At 36.9% G+C, this 11866-nt stretch overlaps 1 protein-coding gene across 4 annotated transcripts; it reads left to right on the top strand.

Annotated features, from left to right (window-relative positions):
* The first annotated feature begins 893 nt into the window (after nucleotides 1–893).
* On the top strand, nucleotides 894–11035 carry LOC127423895 (AP-3 complex subunit sigma-1-like). Of its 4 annotated transcripts, none has more exons than XM_051668567.1 (6): nucleotides 894–1097; nucleotides 3500–3591; nucleotides 3689–3800; nucleotides 5128–5199; nucleotides 5371–5478; nucleotides 10582–11030. In XM_051668567.1, the coding sequence occupies exons 1-6, from the start codon at nucleotides 1029–1031 to the stop codon at nucleotides 10708–10710; spliced, it is 582 nt and encodes a 193-aa protein (XP_051524527.1). In that variant the 5' UTR covers nucleotides 894–1028; the 3' UTR covers nucleotides 10711–11030. The 4 variants fall into 4 exon arrangements, with proteins under 4 accessions (XP_051524527.1, XP_051524529.1, XP_051524528.1 ...); XM_051668569.1 differs by lacking the exon at nucleotides 10582–11030 and adding an exon at nucleotides 6846–10575; XM_051668568.1 differs by lacking the exon at nucleotides 5128–5199 and having other exon boundaries at nucleotides 10582–11035.
* The last annotated feature ends 831 nt before the right edge of the window (nucleotides 11036–11866 follow it).

The following is an 11866-nucleotide window of genomic DNA, read 5'->3' as shown; positions in this document are numbered from 1 at the left end:
GACTCTAGGTGTGATAGTCAGCGTCAATACTCGCTGAGATACCCAAGAAATCATCAAAATATTTAATAACTATTCGCCTCAATAACACAAAATTGGTGTCGTTTTAAAGACTTTATGATGCATTCAGGCAACATAACCAACTCTTAACAGGTGCTTTTTAATTTGCTGACAGATTAGAAGTATTCTGTTTCCATAATTTATGAAATATGATTATTTACTCTATACAAACTGTCAAACATATGCTCAAATCATTGTGCTGATCAGAAAGTTCACGAGTAGAAAACAACACATTTCACTCACATATTAAATTAATATCAAGTAATGGCCTGGAGAAAAAAGCTTTTAGAGTTATAAGTTGTAAACAGATATCTTCTGTTGCATTTCACTGGTAACTTCATGAAACACAAACAGAATTAAAAAACAGCTGGAGATTATTACGAGATTTTAATTTAATTTTATTTGACTATTTTTATTTCATTATTCAAATTTCCAGAAGGGCACCTTTAGATTTGTGAATGAAAGGGGGCTCGTGCCCCTGCTGCTCCTGTTCTGTGCACGTCACAGCACACACCTATCATATCACTTCTGAAGACATGGATTAAAACACTGGAGTCGTATGGATTACTTTTGTGCTGCCTTTATGTGCTTTTTGAGCTTCAACATTTTGGTCACCATTCACTTGCATTGTATGGACCTACAGAACTGAAATATTCTTCTAAAAATTTTCATTTGTGTTCTGCAGAAGAAAGAAAGTCACACACATCTGGGATGACATGAGGGTGAGTAAATAATGAGATAATTTAAATTTTCGGGTGAACTATCCCTTTAAATCTGTGGGCTGCTCTTGATGACTTTTATTTTGAAAGAGTCGCTTGCGTCATTGCGATGTTCTCACTGTAGCGGAAGTCACTCTGATGGCACGCGCGTTTCCGTGAGTGTCAGCTTCTGATTATTGATTATTTGAATATTATCAATCTTTAAAAATCGACGAGTTCAGCCGCAGCTGGACCCGATCATACCCGGTAAACATGATAAAAGCCATTCTGATATTTAACAATCATGGAAAACCACGACTGTCCAAATTCTACGAGCATTACGTGAGTAAACAATCTGCTCTTTATTTATGATGATTATTATTTATGGTTAATATTATGCGTCTGTCTGCTGTTATACATGTTATTGTGCATTAATCGTTGTATGTCAGTGTGAAGAGTTGGTCTGCAAAGTTTTTGACAGGTCGTTTTCATAACTTATTAATTATAACGCCTGAAACACATTCATTAACATTCCTCAAACAGTTTAATGTGGTTAATTCTTTAATTGAATATTTCCTGGAGAAACATTTTATTTGTAGGCAGAACATAAACTTAAACAAGCCGTGTGTGTGTGTGTGTGTGTGTGTGTGTGTGTGTGTGTGTGTGTGTGTGTGTGTGTGTGTCTGTCTGTCTGTCTGTCTGTCTGTCTGTGTGTGTGTTTGTGTATTTGAGTGTCTGTGTGTGTCTCTGTGCGAGTGTGTGTGTGTGTGTGTGTGTGTTTGTGTATTTGAGTGTCTGTGTGTGTCTCTGTGCGAGTGTGTGTGTGTGTCTGTCTGTCTGTCTGTCTGTCTGTGTGAGTGTGCCTGTCTCTGTGTGCGTGTTTGTGTATTTGAGTGTCTGTGTGTGTCTCTGTGCGAGTGTGTCTGTGTGTGTGTGTGTGTGTGTCTGTCTGTGTGAGTGTGTGTGTCTGTGTGTCTGTGTGAGTGTGCCTGTCTCTGTGTGCGTGTGTTTGTGTATTTGAGTGTCTGTGTGTGTCTCTGTGCAAGTGTGTGTGTCTGTCTGTCTGTGTGTGTGTCTGTCTGTGTGTGTGTCTGTCTGTGTGTGTGTCTGTCTGTCTGTGTGTGTGTCTGTCTGTGTGTGTGTCTGTCTGTGTGTGTGTCTGTCTGTGTGTGTGTGTCTGTCTGTCTGTGTGTGTGTCTGTCTGTGTGTGTGTGTGTCTGTCTGTGTGTGTGTGTGTCTGTCTGTGTGTGTGTCTGTCTGTCTGTGTGTGTGTGTTTGTGTATTTGAGTGTGTGTGCATGTGTCTGTGTGCATGTGTCTGTGTGTGTGTGTGTGTTTGAGTGTGTGTGTTGTGTTTGTGTGTGTTTGTGTATTTGATTGTGTGAGTGTGTATGTGTGTGTTTGAGTGTCTGTGTGTCTGTGCGTGTGTGTCTGTGCGAGTGTGTCTGTCTCTGTGTGCGAGTGTGTATGTGTGTGTTTGTGTGTGTGTGTGTGTGTGTTTGAGTTTGAGTGTCTGTGTGTTGTGTTTGTGTGTGTTGTGTGTGTTGTGTGTGTGGACTGCAGTCTGTGAAATATTGATTAGAGTGAACAATTTGACATTTGATCAGGATGATTATTCTTCACACATGCTCTTGAGTTACATGATCCTTTTTCACTGGCTCTTGTGACACACACACACACGGAAAGATGAAAAAGCTAAAAGTTGCTACAAATTAATTAGATTCATTAGCCAATGAAAAAAAAGTTGAATTATGTTAAATGAGGTACAAATGGCTTTATTGTGCACATGATCTTTGTAGTGTAGAATATCTGCTGTATAAGACTAATAATAAGATGTGTGAAATCACAAGAGTAATAATACCAGTGTTGATGGGGGTCAATACAGAGTTACTGGGATACTGTAGGTCAGAGGTCACGAGTGAAGAGGGTCTGTTTTGACTGATGGGGTCAAACGATGTTTATGTGCTGAACTGAACACAAACATATCAACACGCGTGTGCTGCAGATTTAGGTGTGCTTGATATGAATTCAGGTGTACTTTAATGTAAGCCAGTGTTGGATTAGTCACACTCATAATACTGTAATCTAATATGATCACATCTGTTTAATTAATGTTCATGTATCACATTCAATTTCATGTACATATCTTTTGTGTGGCATTGTGTTGTGTAGTTATCTGTATTAAACATTCATTCAAAAAAGCTGATTAAGGCTATTAGCAAGAAAAGTAGGATGATTTATAGTGTATAATTAAAAATCACAAAGTATTGATGTAAAGAAATGTGTTTTGTTAGTGGATTTCACATGTGAATCAGATCATGTTCACATCAGCTGACAGTGGAACTGTTTCTGTGTGAGTGAAAGTGGGTCTAGTTCTAGCACTTTCTCTCTTTATAAACAATACTTTCTCTTTAAATTAAAATAATAAGCTTTTAGAGCTGGATAGTAAGCTCATAAGCTTAGGATAGTTTTTATGAAGTTTGACTCTTGTTACATTCTCAATCATAAACTTACATGTGCTTTAAAGACTTCTAAAAAACCAAACAAAATCATATATAAAGTGTGTTATAGCGCTTTTGTGTGTTTATAAGCGCTCATGATGTCACATCAGCGTGACATTAATGTACTGAGTGAAACAGCGACATCTGCTGGTCAGACGGAGGAACTGCACTGCTCACACTCGTCACACGTATCGTTTATTTCCATATGCAATTCATTCTTATGGGATTTCTGTCTCTCCAACAGACTGAAGACACAGAACAGCAGATTATTAGAGAAACTTTTCATCTGGTGTCCAAACGAGATGAGAATGTGTGTAATTTCCTCGAGGGGGGAATGTAAGACACACACACACGGACATTTATATAATGTTGATTTATATTTAATAATGTCACGCAGCTCATCGTGTCACATGTGTCATTTGTGTGTGTTCAGGTTAATCGGAGGGTCGGAAAATAAGCTGATCTACAGACATTACGCCACACTGTATTTTGTGTTCTGTGTGGATTCATCAGAGAGTGAACTCGGCATTCTGGATCTCATTCAGGTGAAACTCATTGATCTTATGGATTTCATGGAATATTCCAGGTGCAATGCAAGTTAAGCTCAATTAACAGCATTTGTGGCATAATGTTGATTACCACAAAAATAGTTTTTACTTGTCCCACATTTGTAAAGAAAAAAAGCAGAAGTCACAATTACTGGCCAGTCCATAAACATTCATATACACTCATTTACAGTGTTATGTCGTCATGGCAACTAAGTTGTAAAATTGTCTATAACTTTCCACAGATGTGGTTAGTAAGTGATTTAATGACAGTAAAATCATGTTAACACACATATTGTTTATGTCTTGTGTCTATACTTTTGAAACAGTGAGTATTTTAATGTTTACAGATTGACCCCATTGACTTCCATTGTAAGTGTCTTCCATTGTTTTTAATCCTTGTGCACTGTTCATTATAGACACACACTTGCATTGTTTGCTGGCAAATTTGACCGAAAACAATAAAAATGTTTTTGTTGTTTTTTTTAGCAAAGAAATGTACTGACACTAACAAAGTAAAAACACTATAGTTGTGTATTTTTGGGGAGATTTTATGCTATTTATAAAATAAAATTTCTCTATGGCATCATTAATTAGCATATGCAAAAATGCAAATTTATGTTAATTTTACTACAGTAAAAACCTACACTTCGATAAGTTAAAGATGAAGAAAATATGAGAATGTGTCATGTATTGGGGGCAGATTGCTGCCATGTGGTGCAAAAAAAGAACAATTACATGATTTGAGAATCATGTCATGACAAGAATAGTCAGTAGATGGCAGCAGAGATCCACTGATTCATTCCTGATTGGGACAAGATGAATTTGTGCATGTATGTGTTCTGCATTGTGGCTGAATTATTAATTTTATTTGACAAATTCCCCCCCAAAAATTGGCCTGTGTTGCCAATGGTTGGTCAAATTTGACCACGAAGAACACAGGTGTCGCTTTTTTTTTTTTTTTTTTGTCACACGGCCTAAACTCATCGAATCCAGTCCAACATTTTTTGTGTGTTCACATGGCAAACGTAGGAAATGTAAAGCCTCAAACCACTCATATGAAGTATTCCATTTTTATTAAAGAAACTAAATTGATTTTGGTCCAAAATGTCCGAACAGTGCACAAGGGTTAAAGAAAGTTAAAGGGTTAAAGAGCGGAAATTAATTTTTATGGTAATCAACATTGACACAAATGCTGTCGATTGATCTTAACTTGTACTGAACCCGGAATATTCCTTTAATGTTGTTATGTTTGAGCTGTGTGTGTGTGTGTGTGTGTGTGTGTGTGTGTGTGTGTGTGATGTCACACACGTGTTGATCTCCCCAGGTGTTTGTGGAGACGTTGGACAAATGCTTTGAGAATGTGTGTGAACTCGACCTGATCTTTCATATGGATAAGGTAAAGGTGTTTAACAGCCCATCACTGACTCACACTGAATGCACTGAAGTACAGAGTTTTATTCTGACCCAATACTTCTCTTTTACATGCAGAAGATTAAATGTACAGTATGTACACATTCTGTACTTATGCTGACTTTATATTCACGTGTGTGTGTGTGTGTGTGTGCAGGTTCATAATATCCTGGCAGAGATGGTGATGGGCGGGATGGTGCTGGAAACCAACATGAGTGAAATCATCACACAGGTGGAGGCGCAGAACAAGATGGAGAAGTCAGAGGTCAGTGTGTGTGTGTGTGTGTGTGTGTGTGTGTGTGGTTGTGTGATGCCTGAGTTGTGAGTGTGCGCTGTGGCTGTTCGTCTGTGATGAAATTAAAGATGAAATTATTGGCTTGTGCCTTTGAGATGAACACTCGAGTTGAGTCGCTCTGCATCATTGAATGAAGCTTCATTCTCACAGTGAATCATTCACTCGAGAGTCGCTGTGACTCCAAACGCAACTGATTCATTTTCATCAGAGCAGGAAGTCGATCTTTCATTTATATTCCTGTGATGATTTTATATGATGCAGATTTTCTGTTCACACACTGAGAAATGATCCTGATTCAATCAAATTAATCTTGTTCAAATCTGTATTCTAATAAGACACAGGTCAGATGATAGAAGCTCATTTATGAACGTTGAGTTTTTATCAAACACTCTGAGACAGATGATGCTGGTTTTATTCAGGATGTTTTTTATTTTTGTAAATCAGGATGTTTATTTGTGAAGATGGTGTTTATTCTGATGTGTCGCAGATTCACTCTCTGATATGAATGTTTTTAATCACATCTGATGTAAATTCAGAGTTTAATTGCAATTTCAGCTTGACTATAATATTTTATGTTTAAGATGACATTTGCAGTTCAGAGTTGCACAGAAATATGATCCGCTGGTTTCTGGTTAGTTTTTTTTAAATGTTTTAATTGTTCATGGTGTCAGAAGATCTAATACAGTAGATTTGATTGACAGTAGAATCATGTTCAGTGTGTGAATGTCTCTCTCTCTCTCTCTCTCCTCATTTAAAGACCCACTGTAAACCAGCACTCACCACAGTGTGACCTCTGACCTCTGTGATGACATTCCTGTGTTGCATTTATTCTGTTTGGCCTGTAGCTTCACATAAATTGAATTGACCGTCACCGTGATTACTATAGTCAGTATTGATACCGGTTTATACAGTGACTGATTTACTCTCATTGTAGAGAGTTGCACAGAGAGTAAAAGATCTATCTTGGGAAAATTGATATTTGTAGTTTGCGTTTAAAGGTGAAGTGTGCATTTTCTGCTCCACTAGCATCACCAAACTGAATTGCACAAATAATGTTTTCAAACAGGTTTCCCAAACACTGCCCCATCTGCCACTCAAATAGATAGTCCCGCCCCAAACTCACACCACTGGTCAAAGTTGCCGTGTTTGGCCACTCAGACAAACAGCGTGAGTTGAGCTCATGAGCAGTTCACTTGTAGTCGACTCTGTATAATGATATATTGTGTGTGTGCGTGTCTTCAGTGGGTCTCTGTGCTATAAACTGTATTAAATCTGCTGTAACTGTCTCTCCTTTCTCTCCTGACCGTCTGCAGTTCTGTGCGTTTCTCTCTTTACAGACGTTTATCTTTCAGTGTCCCAGACAGGACAGGTAGATACAGGTACTGCTGAATTCCACTCAATGACTGTCACACAGTGTCATCCTCTCGAACAACATTCAAATCCTCCATTAAAACACTAAACGAGCTCTCATTAAACATCAAGAGCCTCTGGTGTTTACTAGAGAAACTCTACAGAATGATATAATAGAATTTAAATGAAAAGATTAAAGCTTATTAAAATAATATTCACATATGATCAGAACAAATCTGTCATTGTTACTGTGAAATATTCAGTCTTGTATTTTTGGAAGTTACTCGACTGATGGAAATGAATCATTTAGAAATATTTATTTAAAGAAATACAGTAACAAGTGACATGAAACATCGTAACGAATGAGTTCATTTCTAAAATTATCTGTGCTGTTGTCTGTGAAGCTTGAGCTGCTCATCGGTAGTTTACTGGAATAAAATGTTTTTGTGGTGAGTTGGTGTGAATGTTGGTCCTCAGGATCACAGGAGAGACTAGAGCAGAATTCTGTGAATATTTTGTGGAATTCTCTAGAAATAATCCAGTAGACGTGTAGCACATGCAGCTAGATTCTCCAGTGTAGATCACAGAAATATTGTTGGTTAAATACAGTGTTTAATGAGCGATTCGATCTGGTAAGTACACCATTCTCTTCTCTACTGTTTGTCTGAACACTGTCCCATGATGCATTGCTCCAGCTGAACAGATGACAGTAAAGACTGACTGATTGAGGAACATTTCATTATTAATAACTGATTAATAAAGTGCATCTCATTATTTTCTACATTGCAGTCAGGGTTTGATATCACATTAGTCTGATCTGAAACGGTTCAATGAGTCAGTCAGTCTTTACTCGGTTGTGTGCACTAGTTAGTACTTGTAGTATCATTTAATATGTCTTCATTTGTGTATCCATAATTGTAAGTATTTTTTTCAGCAGTAAAACAGACATCACTGATAAACAAACTAAAGATCTGAATACTTAATAAACAACATTCAACCAGAAAATCAAGATTTAATGAATTCATCAAGACAAGAACATCTTTTGTTGTGCTTGAAAACGAATAATCTTAGTGTATATTAATCTGAGTTTAATGATATCAGCTCTGACCCGTGTAATCCGTAGTTTACTGAGGAGTGACTGAATTGACACTGGTCTTGTAAAGATTCGATGGTTGCAGTGCATTCTGGTGTTTTTAGTTGAGGGTGTTAATAAACACACGTGACTTTCATCTGTGAATATCACATTATTCTACTGTATCTGTATCATAAACTGTTCTTTATATCTCATGAGGTTTAGCTCTATAGACATGTATTTATAAACATCTTTTACATGCTGTTGATTTAATTTTGTATGAGTTTATAAAAAAGTGTTTGCAATATTTCCACTTGTATTGAATTCAATGGGGCGAGATTTCTTAATGTCATATTTGAGAAATATCACAGATTCAGATCAAACAACAGAATCAGACTATCACAAGACATTCTCACTATTAAAATGCTGCTAAAACTAGTAAGAATGTTCCTTCTAACAAAAAATGATGTCACCGCTCACAGAAATACACATTCTTGATATAAAAAATAGTTTCATAATTCTTTATGTTACTACATTTTTATTTGTAGGATTTCACTCCTGTTTAAAACACAATTACAGATATTTATCATTTATTTCTTACTAGTTGAAATTCCAATTTCACATATCAGCAAATTTTACATACTGTAAAAATGATCATTTTTCTATCTTTAATTGAGCGTTCACTAGTGGCGACGTTTATTTCAGATATCTTTAATAAACCTCCAGTTATTGATACCTGAAATCTGCTGTATTTCCAGATATCTGAAATACTGAATGTAACATGTTGAAATACTACACATCAAAAATGAGCTCTCTTTTATTTATTTATTTATTTTTTATTCTTATATTTTATTATTTGGAATGCCCAATGCGCTCTAAGTCCTCGTGGTGGCGTAGTGACTCGCCTCAATCCGGGTGGCGGAGGACGAATCTCAGTTGCCTCCGCGTCTGAGACCATCAATCCATGCATCTTATCATGTGACTTGTCAAGCGCGTTACCGTGGAGACATAGTGTGTGTGGAGGCTTCACGCGATTCTCCGTGTCATCCACGCACAACTCACCACACGCCCCACCGAGAGCGAGAACCACATTATAGCGACCACGAGGAGGTTATCCCATGTGACTCTACCCTCCCTAGCAACCGGGCCAATTTGGTTGCTTAGGAGACCTGACTGGAGTCACTCAGCACACCCTGGATTCAAACTCACAACTCCAGGTGTGATGGTAAAAATGAGCATTTTCACCTTAGCATTTCCATTGCTGAAATCAAGATGTTAGCGTTATTTTGTCCAGTGAATGTATTGTTGATATTTACATTTAGTCATTTAGCAGACACTTGAATCCAAAGCCACTTACAAATGAATTCATTTCACTGACAATTAATTACAATTAATTTAAATCACATGACATTAAACATTTCTGATGTACTGTAATTAACGACATATTGACATTTTCATAACATACGACACACGACCTCATTTACACTCGGGTGCTTATCTTTATGCAGCTGGTTGGTAAAACGGCTAATAGCAATAACAAAAATGTGTTTAATTAATTAGGAAACAAAAAAAACGTTTGATTGGCAACATTCTAAATAATTTCTGTCACATTTTTATAGAGAAGATAAATGTGCGTTGCACGGTTTAAAGTATTTCTCATTATATGACACACAGCTGCTGCTATTGAGGCCCTATGACACAATGCAGTTTCAATTCCTGTACATAATAAGATCACACACACACACACTGTTCTTACCTTTAAGTAAATATTCATCATAGAAGAACACTGTGATCCGGTTGATCAAGTCTGTGTTTTAGGAACTTCTGTGGAAACTCCTCTCACATGGCACTAAAGCAATGCCATGAGTAAGGAACTTAGGATCTTGTAGTCAAGACCAATTGTATGTTTTTGCATATTGATGTCTTCGACTGTTGTGAAGCGTCTCTGACAAGTTAAAAAGAACTTCAATTGTTAAAAAATGAATCTCGAGACACCAGTGTTCTGTTCTATACGTTGTGAATGGGCCATTCCTCTGATCCGATGACTAAGATGGGCGCGGGAAACATTTAGGTATGAACAGTTTTTATTTTTTATTTTTTTAAATTAGATATATTGTATATTTTGAAGGAGATTTACTAGTTTAATTGGCTATTTTTGTATTTTTATATCATAATGTGCATCGATCTGTTAGCGGCCGGGAAAGGTCCCGATGGCCAATCCGACCGTGCATATCAGACACGATTCTTTAAGTCCTATAAACGTCTTCTGAAACCTTGTACATTCTAATGTCATTTCATCTGAATACATTTCAGTCTGCAGTTGATCTGCTTTCTGTCACTTCAATCTTGATGGCTTTTGTCATTTGTGCTTTCCAAAATCTCACACCCTCATCCTTCTACTTTTGCCCATTTATTTATTTCATGTTAAACTGCTGAATTCTCCGTTTCCATTAAATTGATTTCTCTGTTGATCTGAGGTGGAGTGTGAGATCCTGCATGCGCACGGCTGTGATGTCATGAGTCTGTCGGTGTTTTGCATCGTTCAGCGTGACTGACTGTGATTGTGTTGTCTGTTTGTGTGTGTATTGAGTCATTGTGTGCTGTGTGCATATCTTTCTCCATGTTTAACAGTGTGTTTGTTACACATACAGGCTGGTATCGCGGGAGCTCCGGCACGTGCCGTATCGGCCGTTAAAAACATGAACCTCCCAGAGATGCCCAAGAACATCAACATCGGAGACATCAGCATCAAAGTGCCAAACCTGCCGTCATTTAAATAGTGAACGCTGCACACAATCCAACTGTGTTTACCACAAACAAATATCGTATTACAGCCCAGATAATGAAGGTACTGTGTGATGAGTGTAAATGAAGTATTTATTTCATGTGTGTGTGTGTGTGTGTGTGTGTGTGTGTGTGTTTCAACATCAGCATAACAAACATTCCAGTATGGAAATATCCCAATGACCTAAATTATATTGCTGGTCTTTTACTGTATGTATTCAGAGTATTTTATAAATTATTTGTCCTCTCTATTCTTATGCAAATAGTTTTGCTTTGGTTTTAAATTGGTGCATGTATTTTCTTTTTGCAACAAAATAAAGTATCAAACTATTTTTTCTTGCAACTCTGTTGTTTCCGAGTCTTTTATTATGTCTCTAGTATTACCATGATCGATTTCATCCAAAGCACTAATTGTAAATGAAATTATTACAGATCATAATTTGGATGTGCTCGGTTTGACTGAAACCTGGCTTAAACCAGATGAATATATTAGTTTAAAAGAATCTACTCCCTCAGATTATTGTTATAAACATAAGCTTCATCTAAAGGGTCGAGGAGATGTTGCTACAATTTACAGTGAAGTTTTTGGTGTTACTCAGAGGTCCGGTTTAATTCTTTTCAACTGATAATGCGTAATGTGACACTGTCAGATATAAATAAAAAAAATCGTTGTCGTCTTTTGTTCTTGCAACAGTATATAGATCACCAGGACCATATACTGAATTCTTTCGAGAGTTTGCTGATTTTTTTTTTGTCAGATCTAGTGGTTGCTGTGGATAGAGCTTTAATCGTTGGTGACTTCATCAATCACATAGATAACGAAAATTATACACTGGGATTAACAATACAGATTACACTGCATGTTGCTCACGCAGCCTGAGAGAGTTTGTTGTTCTGTTGTCTGCCCACTGGTTCCTGCCTGACTCTCTTTCCCCTTTCTTTTATCTCCCTTTGTTAACTTGCAGTTGAGCTCATTTGCTCACATTGTGGGTTCAAAGTTATTGTTTACTGGGGCCTATTTTATTTTTTTATTTTTCATTTTATTGAACATATTTATGTACAATTTAATGGCATGGTTTATGTTAAGAAAAAAACAATATATATATATATATATATATATATATATATATATATATATATATATATATATAT

This window comes from Myxocyprinus asiaticus, chromosome 33 (genome assembly GCF_019703515.2).
Source record: "Myxocyprinus asiaticus isolate MX2 ecotype Aquarium Trade chromosome 33, UBuf_Myxa_2, whole genome shotgun sequence".
Taxonomy (NCBI): Eukaryota; Metazoa; Chordata; class Actinopteri; order Cypriniformes; family Catostomidae; genus Myxocyprinus; species Myxocyprinus asiaticus.
This window is presented reverse-complemented; position numbering and strand designations above follow the sequence as displayed.